At 31.7% G+C, this 26,438-nt stretch overlaps 1 protein-coding gene across 2 annotated transcripts in view; it reads right to left on the reverse strand.

Moving 5' to 3' along the window:
* Positions 1-311: 311 nt before the first annotated feature.
* Positions 312-26,438, reverse strand: part of LOC123696714 (alkaline phosphatase-like) — an 85,491-nt gene continuing 59,364 nt past the window's right edge. For both annotated transcript variants that reach the window (XM_045643070.1, XM_045643071.1), the window contains exons 2-12: positions 25,475-25,633; positions 22,167-22,248; positions 19,798-19,939; positions 14,353-14,527; positions 13,375-13,553; positions 9,358-9,565; positions 5,613-5,789; positions 4,556-4,750; positions 3,249-3,446; positions 2,224-2,357; positions 312-1,543 (exon numbers count right to left, since the gene is read on the reverse strand). In XM_045643070.1, the coding sequence (XP_045499026.1) occupies positions 1,310-1,543; positions 2,224-2,357; positions 3,249-3,446; positions 4,556-4,750; positions 5,613-5,789; positions 9,358-9,565; positions 13,375-13,553; positions 14,353-14,527; positions 19,798-19,939; positions 22,167-22,248; positions 25,475-25,571 (1,821 nt within the window). In that variant the 5' untranslated portion in view covers positions 25,572-25,633 and the 3' untranslated portion in view covers positions 312-1,309. The remainder of the gene's footprint in view (positions 1,544-2,223; positions 2,358-3,248; positions 3,447-4,555; positions 4,751-5,612; positions 5,790-9,357; positions 9,566-13,374; positions 13,554-14,352; positions 14,528-19,797; positions 19,940-22,166; positions 22,249-25,474; positions 25,634-26,438) is intronic.

The following is a 26,438-nucleotide window of genomic DNA, read 5'->3' on the forward strand; positions in this document are numbered from 1 at the left end:
TTATAGAGAAAGGTTTGTAATTATGTATGTATGTATGGTTTTCACGCATAAACTACTGGACCGATTTTGATGAAATTTGGCACAGTCAATCTTTAGACTCTGAGAAAGAACATAGGCTACCTTTTATTGCGAAATATGGACCACGGGCGATGCCAGGGCGGACCGCTAGTATCTATAAATATAAATTTGCAAATCAATAGATAGGTACCTAGTTTATAATAATTAGTGTTTTAAGTAAGAGATTAGGGGTAATAATAAAACACCAAGTAATTACAATAGTTTATTTACATATACCAAATACAATTTTATTTACAGTGAATTTGTATCTAAAAAATATATTTTTTTGACAACGAAATCATTAAAAATTGTTTAACAATATTTTAAAAACCCTTATTCACCTATATTATTCAATGTGTGTTCAACTGAATGATTTAACAGAAAAAGCTATGCTAATTGCACTGGTTTTGTCGCAATCAAAGCATTTAACTAAAGGAAACTCAAATTAGTTGCGTAATTAGTAGCTGAATAAATTCACGAAGCATAATGAATACAAGTGACTTTCTAGACAATTACAGCTGTTATAGAAAACTTATAGACCAAAGGTGAATACATAATAAATTATATTAAAATTAATACTATTACTAGGCAGTACAAAAGCGTCAACATAACTATAGCTAACAAAAATATTGGAAGTTTAACAATAGAAAACAAAATGAAAAATTAAGAAATATAAAGGTCTTCTAAAATGAAAAGCAACTACAAAAATATATCTAAGAATACGCTACGAAATACAAGATTGAAACTTTCACTTAAGAAATTGAAAAACTGGGATCAAACACAAATAAAGGCACTGAAAATCTATGAAACTCGAAGCTTTTTAGCTATGGAATATAAAGTAAATAAACGCCACTCGATGAAAATCTCTTAAATATATTGAATGAAATGTAACATTAAAAAAATTATCAGTATACAACACTTAAATTGCGTAGTGATTTAATATGAAACTGTGTTAGCTATTGGTCTTAGGCCGTTATTTCAATAGACGGTAACAGCACGGCAACGTCGCGGCGACGATGCGGCAACAGCGCGGAAAAAAAGTGGGAGCTAAAGGAAAAGGACATGAAATAGAGCATTTTCATATGATTTAAAAAAAACTAATCATAATATTTTATAGCATTGCCATACCATTACCTTCTAAAGCCAACACGCCCATACAGAGCGGACTACTCGTGAAACTTGCCAAAACGAGCGGTCTATCAGTGATTCGTGACAAAACATACAATTCCAAAACTATTTACAACCCATCCACCTAAAGTCCTGCGAAACTGTAAACCGATTTATAATTACAAAAGTGTTTTGCAATAAGCGCAATCGGTATAAGGTAGCGGTTGGTCATGAGCGGAGCGGATTGAGATCGCACTCGCTCGTCTGACATAACGCTTGAAGCGACGACAACGCGCCGGTTGCTTGTGCCTTCGCTTCGCTGTTCGTCCGGCGCCGACACACTGCTCACTTCGGGTGGAACACAACTTGGTATTTTTATCTGTTGGAGATAAAATATTGTTTTTTATTTTATGCATTCATGTAGCTAGCTGCTTAACTCTGCTTTTGCGAAGGTTAAATTATTAACTTGGCCAAGTTAAACGTAGATAAAAATTATGTCACGCGAGAGTAATGTAGAATTATTAGTCATAGCATTTTTAGGTTTTCGAGTTAATCCACCACAAACGCAAGAAAAAAACATCTTGTCTCCCTGAGAGTGTAGATGAAGACTTACTCACTCAATACATTTAGTTTTATTTGAAATCACAAAATTAACTATAGCAAAGGAAATACATTTAAATGTTACTTTTAAATCAAATAATGATAAAAATTTAAAGGTTAGGTCTCAGGCTATCTTTGTACCAAATTTCATCGCATTTTTTAACCGACTTCAAAAAAAAGGAGGAGGTTATCAATTCGGCCGGTATATTTTTTTTTATGTATGTACACCGATTACTCCGAGGTTTCTGAACCGATTTACGTGATTCTTTTTTTGTTCGATGCGGGATGGTGTCGAATTGGTCCCATAAAATTTTTTTTTCGGATAGGCCCAGTAGTTTTTATTTTATGAGCATTTTTGTCTGTAGGTATTTGTAAATTTTGCAAGTGCAAGTTTGAAGTCGGTTGTTTTTATCGCAGTTATCACTTGTTTATATTATGCTTAAGATTATATTCACTTACTTGTGGTTTACTAAAATTGAAGGTGGTTTCTATGCAACGCCGTGCCTGGTGCGCTAAGCAAGCCGCATACGCTATCGCATGCGGTATGTAGCTTTGTTCTACTACACCCGTGAATAGAATTGTTGCCATTGGTCCTTATTTAAGAGAAAAAAAAAATGAATAAAATAATATCCATAATATGTTAATAGTTTCTGTTCTGCTACTAGGACAGACTCATTTGGATAAGCTTTTTTATAACTTATTCAAAAACGCAATCATAAATATCTGTTCAGTACCAATTTTACCATAAAGCGTAACTCGCACGTCTTAAAAAATACATTCAAAACCCTCATAATGTTTTCTACAGTAGGCACATAACAAAATAATATACATACACTTTCATATTCATCATATTAGTTTCATAAATCAACCATTAAAAGACACAAATACATAACACAGTTTGATTAAGCCCCACACACAAATAACAATGAAACAATCGGTCTGTCCAATTTCCCAAGCGTCCGAACCAGTCTGACGAGACACCAGACACGTCACACTGAATACATTATCGTGAACAAACTTTAACAATTGACTATGGTTGATACTGTTATCGAACAGTGTGCAATTTATAGTGCTTCTTCTATTGATCAAGTGTTTTAAAATATTATTGGGTGTAAACAACTTTATTGAAAATTAAATAAAAATAATGGTGGAACTGTGTTTTATCAAAATATTATAAACTTACTTTAAAAACATGTTGCAATCAGATATTGCTATTTTGATGAACAAGGAAATTCTTTTTATTCTCTAGTAGAACTGCTAACTACTACAACATACATCCTTATATTGAAAAATTTCATTCATAATCCATAAAATGCATCAATATCAAACAATACGTAATAACATACAAATATACCCAGCGCATATAGGTCGTTTAGCACTACCACTTGTCCCCACTCGATTTTAAACACCATCTATAGAACTCTTTATTTTTTTGGTCCACAACTTTGAATTGACACAAATAAGTTTGAAAACTATAAATATACCTAGAGCATATATAGGCACATCTTCCCCACCATGTGTGGACCATTGTCTTGGAACAGCCGCTGCATGTACCGCATCTACCGCCATAGAAGCTGTACCATTGTATGGTAACGCTCTAGGCTCTGAATGACCTGGTCCAGTACCATAGAGTAATGTTGTGTATTTCAGACCATCTATATCTGATGGTACTGTGTCTGCACCTGGAGTAAATGTTTCTGTTAGTATCGAATCGTAAGTAAGTAAACAAATAATTTATATAATTTAGAAATCAACTAGAAATATTATGTAATAAACTATAATACAACGTGCAAAGATTTTTCGAACGGAAAGACACGTCATGGTAACTTAGTATGTGGGATTTAAAGTAAATACCAATATATTCCCAAACTAGATCATTTAAATTTAAATAGAAGAGTACAACAATTATGTATTTTATTTACTTTTTTATATATAAGAATCTCTATCTTCATTTTTTTATCTAACATCAACCTAGAGCTATTTTATTAGAACGTTGACATTATAGCCAAATATCATAAAAATATTGCCTTACATTTCGCCTTGGGACATCGTTCTTGATATTATCAAGTACGACATAAACATACAGATTCTTAGATATAAAATCAAAACGATCTTTCCACAGAGTATATCAAACAACGTCGTAAATCAAAACAACATCATTATATTTGCAAATGACTAGACTAATTTGTACAGTATCGTACCGCAACTTAATTACAGAAGTGAAACTCACAAGACCATAATTACAAACATTTAGCTTGCTTGAACTGTATCAACAAACGGATAACGATCTGCGCTAATTAATAACTAAACAAGTTATTTGCATTATTTGTTTGATTATAGACTAGGCAGTAGGCTAGTGGTAAAGTTTCAGTAAATACGTATTGGAAATTATTAATCGTCTTACGCTCATCGTGTTATATTCATTTAACAGAATTATTAAAAGAGTGAAGTTGACAAGTTTACTATAACAAACATGCAATATGTTATGGTTTTTATAAATTGTCTAATGATTGTAATTACGTTGACTTATTAAAGCCTTAAATATAGTTGACAAAATATATGTTAAGGTAAGTCATTACACGTTTATTCATTAAGTAGCCCCGCGATTTGACCCGATCTTTTAGTATCAAATATTCATGCAAAATTTGTAGTAAATCTATGCAGTACTTTTTGAGTTTAGCACGTATTCTTTAAAAAAACAGCATTCAATGTGCAGTTTTGACTTTCCTATGATTTTAATAAATGTATAGATTATGACAAGCTAAATAGTTATTTTGCCATAACAACTTACCTAAAATTGGATGCCCTCTAGGCGTAGCCTGACCACCGAACGTCAACACATGCCCGTGATCAGCTGTAACCACTATCAGAGTTTCCGCCGGGTTCACTTTCTCAAGTGCTGCTAATAAGGCCGTTTCTAATTCTAGTGTTTCATCCAACGCTCTGTATGGATTGTTGTAATGGTGAGCGTGGTCTATTCTTCCACCTATAACAAATTTATGAAATCACTCTCATTGTTCTTCAAAATGAATTTTAAAGAGGTAGAACACACACAATTCGAAGAAGAAAGTAAGTAAGAGATATATTATGAAACTAAATAAATAAAGGGAGATTATATGGTTCAATTATCTTGAGTGAAAAAGAGAGAATTGAAATAAATGTGGATAATTAGCCACATTTCGATGTGGCATTTTCGGAGAGCTAATCTTCATTTTTTTACTTTTACATAAAATCACTAGCTTTCCACCCGCAGCTTCGCTCGCGCAGTCAAAGAAATACCCACATAGTTCCCGTTCCCGTGGGATTTCCGGGATAAAACCTATCCAATTTCTGGGGTAGTAGCCTACGTCCTTTTTCGGGTATCAATATATCTCTATACAAAATTTCATGCATATTGGTCAGTAGTTAAGGCGTGATTGAGTAACAGACAGACAGAGTTACTTTCGCATTTATAATATTAGTTTGGATTAATTCTTAATCGCATACAATCCGCAGAACTGTAATATATATCAAATGTTCGCTATTCTATCTTTGTGTAGGATGAAAATCAATCAAATTAATCGTTTGGTAAATAATTTCACTCTTGCAAGTCATCTCTGAGTAATGTGCGGCATTGGAAGGCAGAACTCGAGAAATTGGATACAGGAAGCCATTAATTAATGTTATGGATACGAGAACATATCTCTAAACTTAATTGTTAACTATTATAATTACTATATAGCTAGCTACACGTGGCTGTTATGTTAATATTAATCACATTTAAAATAAAGTTACCTTACTTTTACACAAAGCCTTTAAATTTTGAGTGGCATAGTGTCACGGAAAGTACCTACTAAAAGTCAACTCACCCTCGAGCAATAAGAAGAATCCCTTATCATTCTTTGTCAAGATAGAAAGGGCAGCGCGTGTCATGTCAGCGAGTGACGGGTCTTCGGCCTTCACGTTTCCGCTTGCGCTTGTGCCATCCTCGTCCGCTACCGCTCCTCGCTCCGCGTTGAACTCCATGTGGGAGTATTCGAATAAACCTGTATAATTTATTGGTTTAATTTTTTGAAGTGAAACTTCTTTATCGGGGTAAAAAAAAATTTAGAGTAACATTTTTTCGTTACGCGTGACATTTTTCCGTTACGCGCCATCTTGTTCTTATCCCTACCACGCGTGATTCGACATTTTTCTGTCAAGTTGCATATAGTAAATTATTTTTTTGAAAAATAAGGTTATAAAGAAGTTTCACTTCTTACGTGTGTACACTAGTACACGCACACATGTTTTTTTATCACATTCAGCCCATGATGTTCCCTGGCTGGGAAACGAGCTTCATAAGAGAGTTTTAATTACTTATCAATATCTAAACTGCTTCACGGTTCTGATTGGCATTTTTTGTTGAATGTTTTGTATATTAGTTGAATTTAATGCAGTTTATCATAAAGGCATTTATTACGGTACAAAAAAAAGACAATAAAATTTAGGTGGAACAATTTACAAATACTCGTAGATATAATAAAACAATACTATAAAAAATAGGAGAGAGATAAATCCGAGCGAAGTTAGAAAGCAGCTAGTATTCTATAAAATTCAGCCTTTTATTTTAAGCCCTAATCCTGTTGACAATATTAAATTGTTGATCTATCTTTCGAGTTTCTCATTAAAATACTAATAAAGCAAATAATTACTCCTTTTCATTAATTAATAGGTGCCGCTTATAAAGATAAACATTATAAAGCCCGCTTAGATTAGTAGATAATTCCAAAACAGAGTTATAATAAGATAGCAGCGGATTCATTAAAATTTATCTTCGCATAAAGTTCGTTTAAAATTAATTAAAAAATGTGGTGTTTTGGATGAAGTTTTAATGTTATTTAGTCTGTGGAAAACATTTAAATGTACGTTCGTAATAGACTTATTTTGTACACGTGTATTAAGTCAAGTCTAGTCTTTATACAATCTGATTGTATAAAGGTCAAAGACCTCATGAAACCTTACTCGCTTTTATTTTCGTGAGACAGGAAGTACAGGACACTTTATTTAAGGCAAAACAGAGAATTCTTTATGAGGTTAAGATCTGCTTAAGGTCACTGAACTGGCGTTAGTAGCTATTATGATAACAATAAACCTTTAGTAAAATACATAAAAAACAGGTAAACAACGACAAGAAATTGTATAATAATATGTCACTTTATTCGAAATTATTTAATGCTGTGGTAAACGCGACTGAGTTTTGTTAGAGTTTACTTTCGCGCCTATATAATAATTAATTTATATTTTAAAAGAACTATAACAACAAAATTTATACAAGCAATTTAGACCTATTTAAAATCAAACACGAAGGAACATAATTAGGAATAAAAATCCTCAACGCCTAATTAAACAATTTAAATAATTACACTAACCACCTGAACCTTTATAATTTTGTCAACAATTTTAAATATTTTAAAGCACAAGCAAAACCCAAAACGCATTTCCATTAAGTCGAGAGAGCAAATAAAGCGATACTGCTTCATGTTTACTGAGACGTCAGTCAAGCGACTAAAAGGATTCCAACTGGAGTGATTTTCCCAAGAAATGTTTGAATTCAGACACCCTTAATTAATTGCAGCGTCAAATATATTGCACGGTTTGAAAGCACGCCATTGATGTGGATGAGTTTGTAAATGGTGATAGTGGTGTGATTAAAGAGTTGGTTTATGAGGATAATTGTTAAGTGGCTATAAAATAAAAGTTGGCTGTCGAAGTGGTATAATTTTCGCGTTCAAAATTAAATATTTTTTGTATTTATTTGTTCTTTATATAATGAACCTAAATATACTGCAGATGATTTAGATAAAGGTACAGATTATAACGCCAATAACTTATGGGTTTTTATGTTATTAAAACCAAACTAATCAAATAGAGAGCAAATTGCCCATATCTTCTTAAATATTTTTCCTCATAGAAGTTTTACAAAGAGAATAGAAGTTTTGATAGTGTGATATAAAAGAAAGAATACGTTTAAATTAATATAGTCTTAAAGATTGAATTTTTTTGGCAAATGCTATACAAATTTGTAGCTTGTTTAAAGTTCAAAGCATCACCCGATCATTCATTTAAATTGTAACCTTCCTCCTGACACGCATCATTTTTTACCGTCAACAAACTCGGTTACAAGGTAATGTCTGTATGTTTTGTCAGTCTGTATGTTTTCAGGCCAAATTGGCCAGACAAACTTGTCACTGTGCCAAGATGCACATGTGAGACGATGGAAAACTTTCAAGATTGGTGAAACTTCCTTGAACGGAAATTTAATCGCGGAAAACATCGTTCCAACTGCGATTGCAGTAACTTATATATGACTAACTTTTTGTGGATGCGACATTTAATAATAGTTCTTGGTTAGAATAATAGTTGTGGTGAGGGCGGTGTTATATTGGCTTCATGATATTATCGGAAATTCTGTTTCATTTCTTTGTACGAAAATAAACAAGGAAAATGGTGAATATCCCTCGCCTTTTAACTCCATTGACTTCTGACTCTATTGTAGCTAAATGAATGTCAATTTAATGCTTGATATTATTTACCTCGATCTTAAAATACATGCTTCACAAATTTTGTAATATATTATGAACTTAGCTATCTAATGAAGTGGAATGATTCGAGTCGTAACATATAATAGTTTTGTGCATTAAACAGTTTATAGAAATGATCTCAAACGTGTGTCATTAAGGTAGATATTGTATTATCAAGTCGCATCACTTTACGCCTCTCTGACTAACCATATGACACTCTCAGTGATCTGTGCATAATGGCAATAGAATGACTAATACCTAGGACGTATCTAGAGTATAGTGCAAGGGAAGTGTTCGTGTAATAAAAATATATTGACTAAAGTTTGTAAATTGTGCTAAACTGTGCTGTGCTGGCTCTAAACTGTGCTAGCGTTAAGTGATTGATTGCAATCACTTAACGGTTTAATTTACTTCATAAATTTTGAAATTAAATGAAAAAATAATGTTGTTTTAAACTAAGTAGTAGGTATCGTTAATTATCGGTATATATCGGTAATTAACATAACGGCGTTTAAGGAAAAAAGTTTGATCAAAGCCGCCTTGACCAAAATTCCGCGATGTTTTTTACAAATTCATTCAAGCCTGACAGTAATTATTTAACATAGCAAATAATCCACGGATCATGGAACAAAATGAAGATCAAGCAAATTAAAATTGTATAAATATCTTTGTTAAATCCATAGCATCGGTAATAATAAACTTGACATATAAGGAAAGGAAGTATGATAAAGTGGTACTTTAATTAAGTTGTCACTATAATGAAAATGAATGAATGAAAAATTCTTTTTTGTACACCAAATATGACACATTTTATAAACTTAACTGGCGCTGGCAGCGATATAATCCAATATTACAGAATTTCTTTGTAACTTAAACTGATGTACCATTTTGGCATTATATTTGTATTTAACAATTTTTTTCCATAGGTACTATATTTTTGTTTTTGAACCCAAGTATCGTAGGTTTTTGTCTATTTCTATAAAAACTTATTATAATCAAAAATTCTACAATAATCTTAAGTTCCTCTTTTCCTGTATCTAATCATTCTTACCTAGCAAATAATCCACCGAGCGTGGATCAAGTTTGGACAGCTGTTCTCTAGTATGTATATACTGGGCTCGTAAATGCCGCCTTTTCTTTTCCCTTGCCCAGTCTTCCGCGAGATTTCTACCATCTAGTCTTCTGCCTTCTCGATTTGGATGCTCTGGATCTGGTGTAACGGTTGGTAGGAAGTGTCTTCTTCCACCACCCATTATTACCTGAGAAACAAATTATATAAATAGATTACTCTTGTAGATCTTGTTTGTAATTAAATGTTCTTTTTTTTCTTCAATCATCTTTTTTAATCTTTATATTATGTAGACCTTTAAATTTAAATATACAATCTACGAGACAGATTTTTGAATACAGCTATTCGTAGCTTAAACGATTTTTTGCAAAATCAATTTAATAAAAATAGGTTGGTTATACTCAGACGGATAACTGGATTAAAAATTAACGACCGAATATAGATCGGTAATGCTTAATACATAAAGCATGTCACTCACTAATATATGAGCGATAATAATGCATAGCATTATAGTCCAATAGTAGCTGCCTCGATAATTGTTCACAAAAGAAGATATCATATAATTCGCTTATCAGTTATCGTACGTGAAAGCAACAGAATACAATAACATTGTATACCTATTGGCTCGAATAATTGCTTTAATCTAACTCTGATTAGCTTCCAGATTCGTGATACGTGTTTGGTATAGACTTATAGAGAATACAAACAACGGAATTCTGATATTCGGTCTCTGGTCAATAGATATTTACATTTGCCCGCGCTATAAGTCTATTCAGTGGTCAATCAAAATGTTCTTCCTCTCATTTATTTGGAAAATTTAATCAAACAATATTAGTGAGCAACATCAGATATTTTAATATATTTTTATTTTATTTAAAAAACTACGCATAAATTTGCTTTATTTTATTTGGTAATTAAAAAAATACCACCTTTCTTTTTATTTTCTGAAAGTGCGAAACGAGAATAGTAATATTTATTTTCTGTTTTTCACACACACGCTCACGATAGCAAATATGCAAATACCTAACGAGAACTAAACAGTAAACACTCTAAACTTGAATAAATGCTGTAATGTGTATGTCAAAGGATTAACTATGCAAGTTGAACAAAGCACAATGCCACTCAATGGCGAATCTCAGCTGCTTTTAATAAACAAAAGACACGTAACGTCATGTGAAACAAATAGCTTGAAGTCCACAAAAGTTTGCTTACAAACTTTAGTGCGGGAACACACTGTAATTGAAATGTTGTTCATGTTGGAGGTTTCAATGTTAGGACTTAGGTTCGTACTACTGATGCAGATGTTATAAATTTTGTACGTTTGTTTGGTAGTTACGGAAAAACTGCTGAAACGGTTTTCATGAAATTTGACTCACACACAGAGGATAACTTGATTTAACATAAAGGATGGTTTTTTATCCCGAAAATGGCACGGGAAAAGGCTGTATTAAATAATTAGTTATTTTATTACCGTTGAGTTATTATTTTTTCGCTTTTTGTTTCTTATCCATCTGTATAATCTCAGTGTAATTACTTTTATTGTTATTTATTTAATATCTACATTTTCGGGCTCTAAACACTGATAAAAGATGACTGATTAATTTCAAAATAAAAAAATGGACAATACATTTCTTGTACAGGCGAGAATCAAAATTCTCGTTGAGTTTTAACAAAAGTACTAGTTTTTGTTGTACAAAAATATGTATTATATCTAGCAGGATACAAAAAGACGATCTACTTGCCTTTTATAATATTCAATTAAAATTATAATTGTAATACTCAATCAGTAAGACATAGAAACAAGGAGGCACGGGACTTTTATTAAAAAAGAAAACATTAATATTTATATTATAAATAATAAATATTAAAGTTTTTTTAGTATGTATCCTGTAGAAGCTAAATTTTATTTTCGATTAAGCATGAAATGAAACTGCCATATACCAAGAAAAATCAATTAAGATTATGATAAATTTACGACTAATTTTTGTTAGCATAAATTGTGAAGCTTTTATAAATAAGAATGAATACATTTAGAAAATATCATTTATAATGAAGCTGAGGAAAAATATGATAATTGCCATTAAATTAAATAAGATAACTCATAGGTACATATTATGTATTATAAAATTTGCGAGAGGAATCTGCTAAGAATAGCATTTTATAAATTATTAATATTATTTGTTGCAGTGGCAAATTAAATGCTTTACTTGTATTTTAAGTAGTTTTAATAAGATTACTTTTCGTACGTTACAATCACATCGATGTTCCACAGTAGAGACCATACCTAGATTATAAACATGCAAAAGTAAGGCACGCAATTTAAAAATAAACACAGATAAAAAATATTTTACTTGAAAAGTATTAATTTTGTTTTTGGATTACTGTTCATTAATAAAGAGTTTATTTTTTATTTAATTCACGTAAACCTGAATATATCAAAAAGTTTTCAATAATAATTAAAACGTAGAGCTGTAAGCGCACATTTTATAAGCACAACAAAGGCAGTTTTTATTGCTAGTTTCAATTGATAAAACTCGTAGAAACGCAGCACTAAAATTGTTTTAAAATATTTAACAACTAACATTTTAATTCGGTTCCGACTAAATTGGATATTTCTGTGTCTCTACGTAATTGCATACCATCGATCAAACACCTAAATATCGGGCTGTTGAATCCTTAATAATATTGTTTTTATTTTGTTATCTAGTCAAATTATTCCTACAAATAAGATAAATAGTACATCAATCTGATTGCTAGCACGTGTAAGATAATCGTAACCTACTAATATTATAAATGCGAAAGATTGTGAGGATGGAAGTATGATGTATGTGTGTATGTTTGTTACTCTTTCACGTTAATACTACTGAACCGATTACAGTGAAATTTAGCACACACATAGTGCCCTTACGCACTAGCGGTTAACCGCGGGGGCGGCTAACCGCGCGGTTAGCCGCTTTCCCATTTTAATATGCAACCGCTTTTATGATTAGTGAGTACACATAGTGGTACACATAAGCGGTTGCATATTAAAATTGGAAAGCGGCTAACCGCGCGGTTAGCCGCCCCCGCGGTTAACCGCTAGTGCGTAAGGGCACATAGAGGGTACCTTGGATTAGCACATAGGATAGGTTGTATTCCGGCAATCCCACGGGAACGGGAACTGTACGTGTTTTTCTTAGAAAACGCGGGCGTAAGGCTAGTAGGACATAAATCTGATAGTAAACACGTGTAGGATAATATTATAATAACAATGTTTATGTAGGTACCTCATTTGTATTTTAGTAGAGAAGAAGCAATAAATAGGATCTACGTTTCGTATATCAAAATTCAAGGATATAAAAAGTGGTTCACACAAAGAATTAAATATAAGCTGTTGATGTTTGAACTTACATCGAGAGTAGTGGCATTACTTACGCAATTTATATTCATGGAGCAAGACTCGCATTGAATATTTCAGCTCTCTTGTATTTATAAGTTCTTTCTACTTTAGCTTTTCCTTTGATGTCTAAACTATAAGTACTCTAATTTCGTGTTGCAACATTAGCAAATTAGCATTGTATTATATCACACAACTTATAATCGTAGTTGATTATTTATTGTGATATTGCGAAATTAGATATTTACATACATTTAGAACACAATTTTAGACATAACTTTAGATATAACATCTCTGTAACTGAATTTTTCATTGATTTTCATAATATCTGTTGTAGGTAACTTAATTTAAAAAACATCAGCACTTAAAAGAATGTACAAATAAGAAATAGGAAGCTTTTCTATTACAATTTTTTTAATTTATAAGTAATAAAAAACAAAAACAAATTCACTTTTTCTGTCCCTATATCCCTATCTATTCTTAAATCTTTAAAACTACGCAACGGATTTTGATGCGGTTTTTTAATAGATTGTGATTCAAGAGGAGGGTTTTAGTATAGGTATAATTTGTTAGATTTCAGACAAAGCTGGCGAAACCGTTGGCGAAAATATTGTTATACATACATTAATACTCCGTCCAGGTTCGTTTTCCACCAATTGCAGCGCTATATCCTTGCAATCGCGTCGCACCGTTGGTGGAACTCGACTGTCATCCTCCCAGTACCGAGACGGAGCGTGGGCGTACAGCGCAGCCGGCGTAGCGTGGGTTATCCGTGCTGTTGTTACTATACCACTTGATTTGCCTGTAAAAAGAGTTTTATTGGAAATATTGATTTGTCTTTAAGAAAGAGATTTTTTATTGGAAACATCGATTGGCTGTAAAAATACTTCTATTGGAAAGAAATAGAGGTTCATTAAATAAAAGACGTATCAACTGATTAACACCACAGATTATATAATGATATACGTACAACCTTGCTTTGGTTACAATACCACTTTTTCGATTTGCCTGTGAAATGACATCTTTGAAAAGACAAAATATTAGGGAGGTCTATAATTATTATTAACCATATTATGATTAACATAAAAAATACAGGTTCAATTCAAAAATAATTTAGCTTTATCGATTATCAAAATTTAATGAAGACTCGACTTTCGTCTAAAATATTTAGGCGATTCGTTTTTTAGACTGCCTAATAATGATGTTCCAAACCTCAATAAATACTCATAATCTTCCGTAAATGGATGTAGGATACACGAAATGGTCCATTAATTATTATTTGTACTCCATGGACATGTTAACAACAATTCTGGTGATGTATGCTTATTTTTTATTCGTGTTGTTTCATTATATTTACAATATGTAATAAAACTGTAGAAGACTATGAAAATGTGAAATAATTCCTGGACTAATTTTGATGAAACTTTTTTAACAAAATATTAAAATAGATAGAACACGGATAAAACAACATTTGAATAGTTTATATCTTGTCAAATTGGATCTTAATCCACGGTGAAAGTGTATTAAGTAAATATTTATCTACATAAGCCTTTCTTATATTTCTAGATTATAAAATTTCTTGTTAACAATATTTTGCTTACCTGCATCATGAGCCCAATCAATCAAGGAAGTGACCTTAGAATTGATGGTAGAAGCGCAGTTATTGAACCTGGCTCCCGCGTCGAGGCCCAGGGTTTCATATCTCGCCTTCACACCACATAGGAGTGCAGTTGCACAAGCTGATGACTCCCCGGTTTGCGCGTCTACGTTGTACGTCTATGAGAATAATAAATTGAAGAATAAGAATGAAATTACGTCAATAATATAACAATAATAGTGTAATTTTTGAGTAAAAAATCTGTTATTCACCTGGATACTTTTTTTAACAAATAATCGAGTAATACTGGAAGATAAATGTTTCCAAAAACCATACATAGTGCCATAACACACATAATATCTCGGGAAATGTAAGGAGATACACTAATCGATTTTATTTACGAATTTTTACATGTATTTTTTTATTTATCGTTTCTTACGAAAGCTTTAACCTGGAACACCGGTTTTAAAAACTTCACGCGTCATATTCGTTTAATGAAATTTATGAGCTAAAACTCCTGAACCTATTTACCATTTTAACATTAAGTTTGTTAATTACGGCAAAACATTGTGATTTAGATATGCCTTCATTACTTTCACATTTACATCATCATAATTTATACAATTTTAATTAGTTGTTACATTGAATTTTCATGTTTAAATAATAAATATCTAATTTTCAACTTTTAAGCAAAATTTTATCTAATATTCATTGAGATAATATTACTACGTATGGAGGAGACACCACGAACAAAATCTGTGCGCCATTTTTTTGCTCTAACTAAGTTTTAAAAATTATTGTCTAGTTATTCCTTTGCACTTTTCCGTATTATTTGTGCAATATCGTAACACACACGAAGGCATATTTGATGCGTTTCACTTTAAAACAGATAAAAAATGAGCGTGCAGTTAAGCCATATGGCGTATGTTGAGCGGAACATAAGTGATGTAGGTGGTGTCGTCTCCATATGTATATCTCAATGCTTATATTAAAGTATTTTCTATATGTAATAATTATATTGCTTATAGAAAAATACTTCGGTCATAGTTGAACAGTCAAGTAATACTGGAAGTTATAAATTACTACGTACACCCCTTGAAAGGCATAACAATTGTCGACATAGTGTTGAAACAATACAAAGATATTTAATCACACTCTAGTTAACATATTGAATTCAGTCACAATTATGCTACTTTAAAATAATTGGACTTACGTGACTTTTATGCAGAATACAAACGAAGCTTTGTTTTAACAATGTAAGTAGGTATGCGACGAAATTATATTAAAATTATTGGGTTACGTTGAGAAGACGGTGTGACTTAATCCACGTTAGTTACAACCGCGTGATTCTGTTAAGAATCTTATTAGAAATTGAATATTTATTTAATATAAAAATTCCGGCAAGAATACAGATAAAATTTTAGGTAACATTCTTAAAATATGTTCAACCATACCTTTAAATAACGTAACTATATTAAATTTCAGCATTAAAATATAAAAATTTTGAATCTGAATTAGGAATATACGACAATACTAGCTGCTCCGGTAGAAGATTGCTCCTTTTTAATGTTTTCTCTCCATTAGAGCCTAGTGCTATAACAAAAACAGTAAATAAATGGTGGATCCGTTCTGGAGTTCTACATTTTTATTTTTATTATAATATCTACACTAATATTATAAAGAGGAAAACTTTGTTTGTTTGTTTGATTGTAATGAATAGGCTCATAAACTACTTGACCGATTTTGATGAAATTTGGCACAGACAATCTTTAGACCCTGAAAAAGAACATAGGCTACTTTTTATTGCGAAATATGTACCACGGGCGAAGCCGGGGCGGACCGCTAGTAGATTATAATGCAAGCAATTGTGTCCCTTTACAATTCTAATAGTATGAGAGGTTACTGATCCTTACAATTAGGTCACGCCTGCTCATTCGTCTTCATGTTACGCAGGATAAGCCCATGTGGAAACAGGGCTCGCACACGAATCACTACTGTGTAATGCTAAACATTTGTGACTTAAATCCCTCGTACTTAACTCCGCTTTGTATTTAATGTTGTTAAAATTGTACTGAAGAAAATAAAATTTAAGTTATGTGGCAGATGATTAGAAATGTGTAGAAAAATAAATGGTAAGGTAAATTTGTAAGGTAGTTATATATAGATCATATTTTAAGGTAGGTTTATTAGATATATTTTTAACAGATTTTATAAGATAATCTATTAAGAGGGCTTATTCAATTTAACGCAAGTCAAAATCTCCGCGATCTATTACGATAGATCGCGGCTTGCGCTATCCTTTTACTATGAACAGCATAAGTCCACAGGAGAGCGCCGAGCAACATGTCCTCTCTCTGGAAAGGCTCGCTGCCGACTGATTTTAATCGGGTCGCGCGCAGTGTTTTATAGTACTTTAAAAAAAATTGTAGAAAAATAATAGAGGTACCTTAGTTGATTTTTTAAATTTTATCTTATAAGTAAGACGTTCTTTTATTGCAATATGTAAAAATAATATTAAACTAAGTCAAATATCTTGGTGAAAATAATCATTTTGTCGACTATAATTTCTAAAAAAATTCACATTGTTCGGATTTTAATTTCGGAAGTTAGGAGTCCAAAATAAAAAAAACTTTTAACTAACTATTTTAATAAGGATTTTTGCAGTTAGTTAAAAAAAATTGTGTGTTAGATCTGTCAGCGATTTCAGATATTTTTAGCTTCGAAATTGACACTAAAAGCGAAATCAAGTAATCATCGGCTCAGTTATCTTGATGGTATTCACAAATACTGTATTAATTGAAAAAAACTCTTAATTAACTATATAGACAATAAAATTTCCTAAAATTATTAGTAATTCATATGTTTGTAAGATAAGTGGTTGATGGACAATCTGGTTTGAAAAATCACATATTTGAGCCAAACAGCGCACGGACCGCGTACACGGCCTTAACCAAATAATAAGTACATAGGTGAACACAATTTATATATGAAGTAGATGTAGCTGTACAGTGTACAGTTACAAAACAAAAGACAGATTCATTATTAACATTTGTCAAATATGGATGGCAAATTATTTAATAATCCGTCTACAAAACTGGCTAATAAGGATGAAAACCAAGGCGTGCGAGTTAGAACTAATGCCTAATTAAAAAGCAAGTAGCTAAGGCTTAGTACAGTGTGCTCATATTTATGTAACGCAATGTTGACTCCCTTGTTCTAATCCCGACCTTTACGTATGATAAGACAATGTATACGCCTTAATTTTAATTAAAATCTTTACAGTGCGTGCGTGTAATACGAAAATAAGATATGTAAATGTGATATGTAATATTTATCGAGGAATCTTTCTTATGAATTCGTTTCTTGGAAAAAATATTAAAATTTTCGTGCTTAGTACATTAAAAAAGATGTAATAAAATGGAACATGTGTAACAATTATGTTGAGACGTAGACAGATGTTTGGTTAGGAAATATATCTATTATGAGTAATGTGTTACAAAATGAAAAATAAATAATAATTCATTTTTCATAAAATTTTGTGGATATAGTCATTTCTATCGACTCTATCAAATTATAATGAATGCTGTATTACCAGGTTTGATCTCTACGTTGCAAACAATTGTTTAGTTAAATAAATAAATAAATAAATAAATATTATAGGACATTATTAGTTAGGACATTATTAGTTAGTTCCTTTTAGTATCAGAATAAAAATCTGTACCTTAAAATCTATCACACGAAATCTTAAATTCAAGCTTAAGGCCGTGTACGCGGTCCGTGCGCTGTTTGGCTCAAATATGTGATTTTTCAAACCAGATTGTCCATCAACCACTTATCTTACAAACATATGAATTACTAATAATTTTAGGAAATTTTATTGTCTATATAGTTAGTTAAGAGTTTTTTTCAATTAATACAGTATTTGTGAATACCATCAAGATAACTGAGCCGATGATTACTTGATTTCGCTTTTAGTGTCAATTTCGAAGCTAAAAATATCTGAAATCGCTGACAGATCTAACACACAATTTTTTTTAACTAACTGCAAAAATCCTTATTAAAATAGTTAGTTAAAAGATTTTTTTATTTTGGACTCCTAACTTACGAAATTAAAATCCCAACAATGTGAATTTTTTTAGAAATTATAGTCGACAAAATGATTATTTTCACCAAGATATTTGACTTAGTTTAATATAATTTTTACATATTGCAATAAAAGAACGTCTTACTTATAAGATAAAATTTAAAAAATCAACTAAGGTACCTCTATTATTTTTCTACAATTTTTTTTAAAGTACTATAAAACACTGCGCGCGACCCGATTAAAATCAGTCGGCAGCGAGCCTTTCCAGAGAGAGGACATGTTGCTCGGCGCTCTCCTGTGGACTTATGCTGTTCATAGTAAAAGGATAGCGCAAGCCGCGATCTATCGTAATAGATCGCGGAGATTTTGACTTGCGTTAAATTGAATAAGCCCTCTTAACCAGCTCTATTAAGCGCTGATTACGTCACACAGTTTAATCGGTTGTAACGTCCGCAACCAACACTGCCAAAAACTATTTGGCCTGTACTTAAGTTAATTTAAGAAAGCTCTTAGCCGCTTGGCCACTAAAACGTTTTTAATTACGTCGAGAACCGGGCTTGGAAAATGTATTGAGGACCTAATTGGCACATTCTGTGGTGGCAGCAACGTTGGATTACTAGGGAGTACTAATTTTATTTGTGTACAATGTCGTTTAAAAAGAATAAAGAATTTTATTCTAATATTCTAATATACATTTCAAGTTTAAAACCAAACATATGACGACCTTATCATCTGTTACAACAACTACTAATTTCTGTCTAACTAAATTGAACAAATTACATTAGCAAAAAGCATTGTACACGAACTACTCACTACGGAGCACATACCTTCTACAAACAAACCAAACCCAAACCAAACAGAAGACATTATCGTAGTAATGCGACGGCTACTTACTATTAAACGTGCAAATTCCTCTCATAAACAAACAGGTGTCCAACCAAACAGACATTACCAGGTAATGCGACAATTTTCTCTCTAATCTATCTCGCTATTTTTACATAAAAAGAGTATCTATTCAAGAAGACATTACCTTACCTAATGGAGCAACTACTCAATACTAAGCTACTCCTTACCTTGGTATTTCCTTACCTAATACACTAGCTACTCACTTCCTTAACACACCTCTTACTAACAAACCAATCTACTCAGGCATTACCTTACCATATACAAAAGCTGCTCACTGGGCACATACCTCAACAATCAAACCAATTTCTACTCAGGTATTACCTGACCAAATTCAAAAGTGCCTCTACACTCTCAACCTCTACACTGTGCCTTAACACAGATGTTACCTTACCAAATACAAAAGCTGCTCACTGGGCACATGAATCTTACAAACAAACCTTCTAAACAAGAAGACGTTACCTTAGCTAAAGCAACAGCAGGGAATGTATCCCACACTAAGTCTGTGTCTTCCCCGCTCTGACCACGCCGTTGTCCTCGCAGTATTCGCGCAGCGGTTGCGGTCGTTAAGCTCATACCGTCTCCAACTACCAGTATCACGTTCCTGGGGAATAATATTGTGTGAGTAAATACAGATACAGTTATGTTTAGGTAATAAATAGCTCGCTCAGCTCTAGCTGAAGGAGGAGTTATTTTAATGATACCTATACAGAAAATGTAAAATTTCGTAAGTGCAATTATGGTGTTCTTTTTAGTCGAAAGACTCGAAAATATAAATGTACTTTACTATTTTTTATACTATTCTATATAAATGTATGTACTTTGGATTTAGTAATGCTAAATTTTACATAACTTTTAGTATAATAAACACCGTATATTATAAAGATTAAAATAAGAATAGGTAAGTCTGGATATCAATTATTTCCGTATTTACAAAAACTGTTTGTACTGGATAATAATAGAGTCATTGTCAAAGAACTAAATATCCAAACTATGAATCTACTAACACTTAAAATCACTTACTCCAGCAAAACAAACTTAATTATGAATACATTCTAAAGGAGCAATCTTAATTTAAATTCCCATATCATAACAGAAGCCTACGAAACCCCGCACTTAACGATGCAAAGATGGAAGGCGTCATCTCAGTTCTCTGGCGCGGAATTATTTATGATTGTCCTGAATTTGAAATTTATTAGAGAAAGCTGCTTTTATGTGCGACATAAATGAACGCCTTTTGTACACATACTATGTAATAAACTGGGTCAAAAATCTAAATCACCAACTTATGTTTTAGTGCTCTCTAGATACTAACTTTTATGATTATACTAGCGGTCCGCCCCGGCTTCGCCCGTGGTACATATTAACGTTTTCTCTACATAAGAACCATCCTCGTACTTCAAGGAATATAATAAAAAAAGAATTATCGAAATCGGTTCAGCCGTTCTCGAGTTATGGAATTACAACGAAAAGTGGCATTGATTTTTATATATTAGATTAATTTAGTTTTCTTTTTTATATGGACCGAATATTATACCAAATAATAATTAAGAGTGTATAGGTATTGGGTTGATAAATGTTCAGACTTCAGTCGTTCTTAGAATTTGAGTTTAAATAATCTACGTCTAATCAATGATATGATTGATTATACTTTGTGTCCTTCTGCAGAGATTTCACAGTCTAGAACGCTTAACGTTATTGGGTTGAATTAACATTAAACACGCAAGGAACAATTACTATAACATTATGTTCAAAGACGATCCATGCTATGTTAGAAGTTTATAGTTAACAGTTTGGGAGAAAGCCTGCTTATTTCCGATTCAAGGGCTTTATTGGTATTATAATATTTTCGATTATTGGATGCCGTGCCAAGAATAAATAAAATACAAAACTTTATGTAACTATTCCGTCTTATAAATTCCTATTAACTGACTCCTAAACTAGATTGTTTTATGACATAAAAGAGCTTATTAGAATGCCAATGTAATAATAGCGTTGCTTTACTTTTACGAATACAACGTTAATAAAATAAATCTAATAAAAGATAAGTAACGTGTTGACATTGACCATTAAAGTAAAATCTTTGGAGGGTCACATTATTTTGGGCTATTAATTTATCGGACTCGTTACACAGAGTAAATTGCTCGTAAGGTCGTTCTTTGATAAATTACAGTTGCCTTTTTATGGTCCCCGCATCTTTGGGGAAAACGAACAAAATGAGATTGTAAACTTTTATAAATTACTTTAAAATTACGATGAAAAACAGCGAAACGGTACATAATAGAGCAGTTTCAGGAACATTGTGTAGAGTTTTGTTGTTACCGTGACTGCCAAGTTAAGGCTTAAATTGATTAACCTTTTTGATATTTAATTTAGTTTTAATTTGATGAATTTTGCTTTAGTAAATATTGTATAATATATGTAAACGTACGTCGTAATGCGCATGTATGTCGTTTATTATATATTTTTATTAGAAAACAATTGATCAATGAAACCTTTTTTATGACGGCGTAATTACAAGGTGTACGACGTACGACGTACTCTTTATTAAAAAATTAAAAAATTTATTTGTATACTTAGCTTTCGTCCTTCTTTATAACATATTGCAAGTACACAATTGAAGCCATGCAATATCTAATTTACATTAGAGACAAATAATTTCATTTAGTTTTATTGAGCCGTATTGTTGTAATCGAGTGAGAAAAATTTATCATTCGAAAAAGCTTATTTGTTTATTTATTTACGGCATAGTACGCCAAACCATACATGTATAAAACTTATACAATATTACATACATAACTTAAATAATAATACAAAAAAAATACACTTACTTGGCAATAGGGTTTTTTCCAGTTGCGTACTGAAGTCGCTTTTGTAACGTTTCTTGGGCCTGTGTATACCAATATTGACGATCTGTATGGAAAATAAAAAAAAATTATTAGTAGGTATACCTAACGTTGGCTGTCACATAATATTAGCTGAGAAACATAAAATTAACTTTTTACATTCGTATTAAACTTCTTTTACTTCACTTAACAATATTTAGGTAGATTAAATTTATCCACATATCGATTACCGATCGTGGTCCCTGCGCCGATTCTAAACACGGCCGCCATCTTTTTTTCACGGGTGAAAATCCGTGTTCCTGATTGGTCCGTGCTAGTGTCTTGTGACCAATCAGGTTTCTTAGCTTGAAAATCAACGTCATGGTCAACACAGATACCTAATAAAAATAATAAAAGAAAAAAGTTTATTGCATAAATGTTGTGTTAATTTTTTTTTAATGAATATTTGTTTATTTTTCCAAATCCAACCTAAATTACTCTTAATATTCTAGTTAAAAATCTTAAACATTTTCACAAAATACGTACGCCGTTTTCATAAATTGATGAAATAACAAATTGAAACAGACAGATGAGAAAATTAAATAAGTGTACACTTTGATGTTCAAAATCATAATAAAAAATGGGTTTTGAAGTCGTTAGTGAATGTATCCTACTAATATTATAAATGCGAAAGTTTTAGATTTTGGAGTAGGTACCTAGGCTTTCAAGTAGGTACGTTAAATAAATAGACATAATGCTCTTTTAAATTATTATTGTTTTTGAAAATAATTCAAGATATTATAATTATTATAGTAAGGGGTATGTGTAGTAACGTAATAAAAATTTGATTTTCAAACAGTTTTTTTTTTTAGTTTTTCTAATGATTGTTCAATCGTTCTGTTTTCAAATATTTAAAACGCTTCTAATTATTTTAATTATCAAGGAATATTGGCCATTTATTTCCTAATATCTTTCAACATGCCTCTACATTCTATTGAATGTATAAAATAAAATTCTAAATTCGCATAATGCTCCCATTATCTAATCTCGTAAATAGCGTTTATTCTACTTTACCCAAAACGCTGCATGTAAATTAGTTTAGCTCATACATAACACGGTTTGCGGAAAACGCGACCAATTTAATGAACAATGCAGCATATTTTAAGTCTTCGCAACAACTTGGTAACTGTATATCCTGAATACATTTTGCTTACGCTAAAGTGTTTAATAAATGCCCAGAGAATACAATTTTCTGCAACTGAGTATTGTTCAAAGTTTAGATTGCGTTGGTTTAGCTGAGGATGGCTGACACGAAGTTTAATGCGCCTTAGATTCTTGAAGACACGGATTTTAGGATTGAATTCTGCATTCCAGCAAGAATAGTGATACTTATTAATCTTTGCTGTTTGTTTTCGAATACCATTGAGACATCTTTATTTTTTCGTGGTCGTATCTGCCGGTATTTTTCTTTTAGTTTTTTATTTTTTATAATGAATAGATACCTATTTAGTTTCAACACATGGCGACATATTCACATTTACTAATCAAAAGTTCAACGGCATATTGTAACATCAATCCACACGACCCGTTCCCGCAGTGATAACAATAAATCAAATGAACTGATGATAACATAACATAATAAAATAAATCTATGCAAAACAAATTTCTAAAAGCAATGTTTAAATCTCCATGATACATTGAATCAAACGTTTAATCTACCCAGTTCGTTTTAACCGTTTAGCAAACAACGAATAACGCGAATTTACCAAAATACTCGTGATCGTAACCAAAATAATATTTACATTTAATGCTCCGAAAAGGCCTTTGTATATTACGCAAATTGTGACGATTGATTACGTTGTTATTGGAGTAAATAATAAAAAATAGCGGTACAAAATCTATTAAAGCCGGAAGGTTCAAATGTTTATCTATTTAATTCAATGTCTGGAGATTGATTTCTTAACAAATTATTTTGTTGTTGATAAAATACCTAATTTAGTATTAATGTCCCATGTCCATTAATGTTTTTGTGCAAATTTTCTACATATAATTTTTTATGTTTGTACCCAACTAAATTGTGCCTGTGATTTATATGTTATACTATTAATGTAAGGTATTTCTTTAAAAATATTTTTTACTGTTCCTACACAGTTTCGTACCGACACTTCTTTGTATAAACTGCTTTCCAAACCTTTGGAAAATTAACATATTATTATGACATTTCCAAAGTGTTTCTAAAATTAACTCGTATACTAAAACAATAATAAATACCCCTTACTTCCAGGAAATTTCCATACTACATCAAAGTATAAACAAAAGCGGCGTGATATTCCAAGATAAATAGAGGTTTATATATATAGAAATTTCTATATTATCTTCATGATCCGCTTTGTGATTCAAGCACCTTCAAAGATCGTAACTTACGAGCTGCAAAAATGTATTGGAGTGCCCTCAAAGCCGGCCGACACTTGAGGCGTGACGAGTGCCAAACAACTTCGCTAACTTCGAAATATATTTCGTTTGTCCACCAACAGAACCAAAAGAACTTTCTAGAGACTAGACTATGTTGTGTTTTCTAGTGCCTTTGTGATTTGTGGCAAGTTAAAGAGAAAAAATAATATATTAGATATCTCTTCTCAATTATGTATCAGAAATGATGAAAGAGAAATCTAGTTTGTGCTTCTGGTGATGTGATATTCCTTTTCGACACTACCAAGTTGAGGACTTCTTATCTGGTATTCAGTCTTTTCTGCGTACTAAGTATGTATTGAAAGAAATAATACCCAATAGTCTGTAATTTTATTTTATTGCCGTTTTAAGTGGACTAACGGCCTTATAATATATTTACTTAGTGACAACAGAGATAAGCCTGAAACGATTTATTGACTAAGTTTTATAGCGATATGTTTATATTGCGTAATTTCCCGTAACGTTGTTGAGTTTTGTCAAGTACATTGTTTACTTCAGAAAATACAAGTTTTCGTTGTTTTGATTTGTTTAATATCGACATAATATTATGTTTTGAGAAAACATATTTTGTTTAAGAAATTACGAAATTATTATTAATAATTAATTATTTGAAAGAATTAATTATTATTATACTTTATGTGAGAAGTTTGCAATTTGTATTTTTAATTATTGTAAGCATGATTTCAAAGTAGAAGTTTTCCTAACACCGTTGTCCCTTTCAACTGAATACATAAATAGTCGTATACTTACCAACGTACCTACTTGTACGTGTTTTGTAATGCTATAGCTAATATATACTTATTACTGCAAGCAATACAAGAACCACCACATTCATAAACACTTGCCATAAGTTTCCTTGACCTCCGCATTCATGGGCGCGGGAGAGAGCACGCCAGTACTAATCGTGGACACCATGATCACGACGCAGCACCAAGCACTCATGGTTGGCTAGCTTCATGGGTGCTGAGGTCTGCTCCACGTGGACGCTTTCAACCGTGAAACATCTGTGGAAAAAGGATGTTTTTTAATGTGATGTACTTAATGTATACTTTATTAAATATAATATTATAAAGCTGAAGAGTTTGTTTGTTTGTTAAAAAGTAGAATACGTAGAATTCTAAATTTGGTAAATACTGATTGATTTTACGTCCAACAAACTTTCAATAAACTCAATGTTTATTTATTTTTTATTTTATGTAATAAACTAGGTTTGTCTAAAACCTAATAAATTTTACACTAAAACCTTCCTCTTGAATCTCTCTGTCTATTAAAAAACCGCATCAAAATCCGTTGCGTAGTTTTAAAGATTTAACCGTACAAAGGGACATAGGGACAGAGAAAGCGACTTTATTTTTAACTGTGTAGTGATGATACATTAATTATTATCGCTTATAACACGTTAGGTAATAATTGATGTCCGAACCTAAGGCATGTCTATAATCTTCGTTTGATATCAGATAGTGCCAATAAGGCAGAATATTGTTATATTATATGATAATTTGCAATTTGCAAAGCACAGCTAATTGCCGTACTAAGTAATTAATCACACCACTATTGATCTGTTATGGTCCGTGTTCACTTGGCAAAATTTACAATATAATATTAGAAGAAGATAGATTGAAGATGCTTGTTATAATACGTATACGAATCGTCGATAAAATGTTTGATTAAACCGTGTAATCGTTACAGTAGTATTTTTTGCTTTCTTGATGATCCTTCTACTAATCCTTTATTTTTCAAGAGACGTAATATTTAAATTTAGATAAGTGTAGTTAATGTAGTAAAAACATAATAACTTTATTTAAGAGT

The sequence above is a fragment of the Colias croceus genome, chromosome 13 (assembly GCF_905220415.1).
Source record: "Colias croceus chromosome 13, ilColCroc2.1".
Lineage (NCBI taxonomy): Eukaryota > Metazoa > Arthropoda > Insecta > Lepidoptera > Pieridae > Colias > Colias croceus.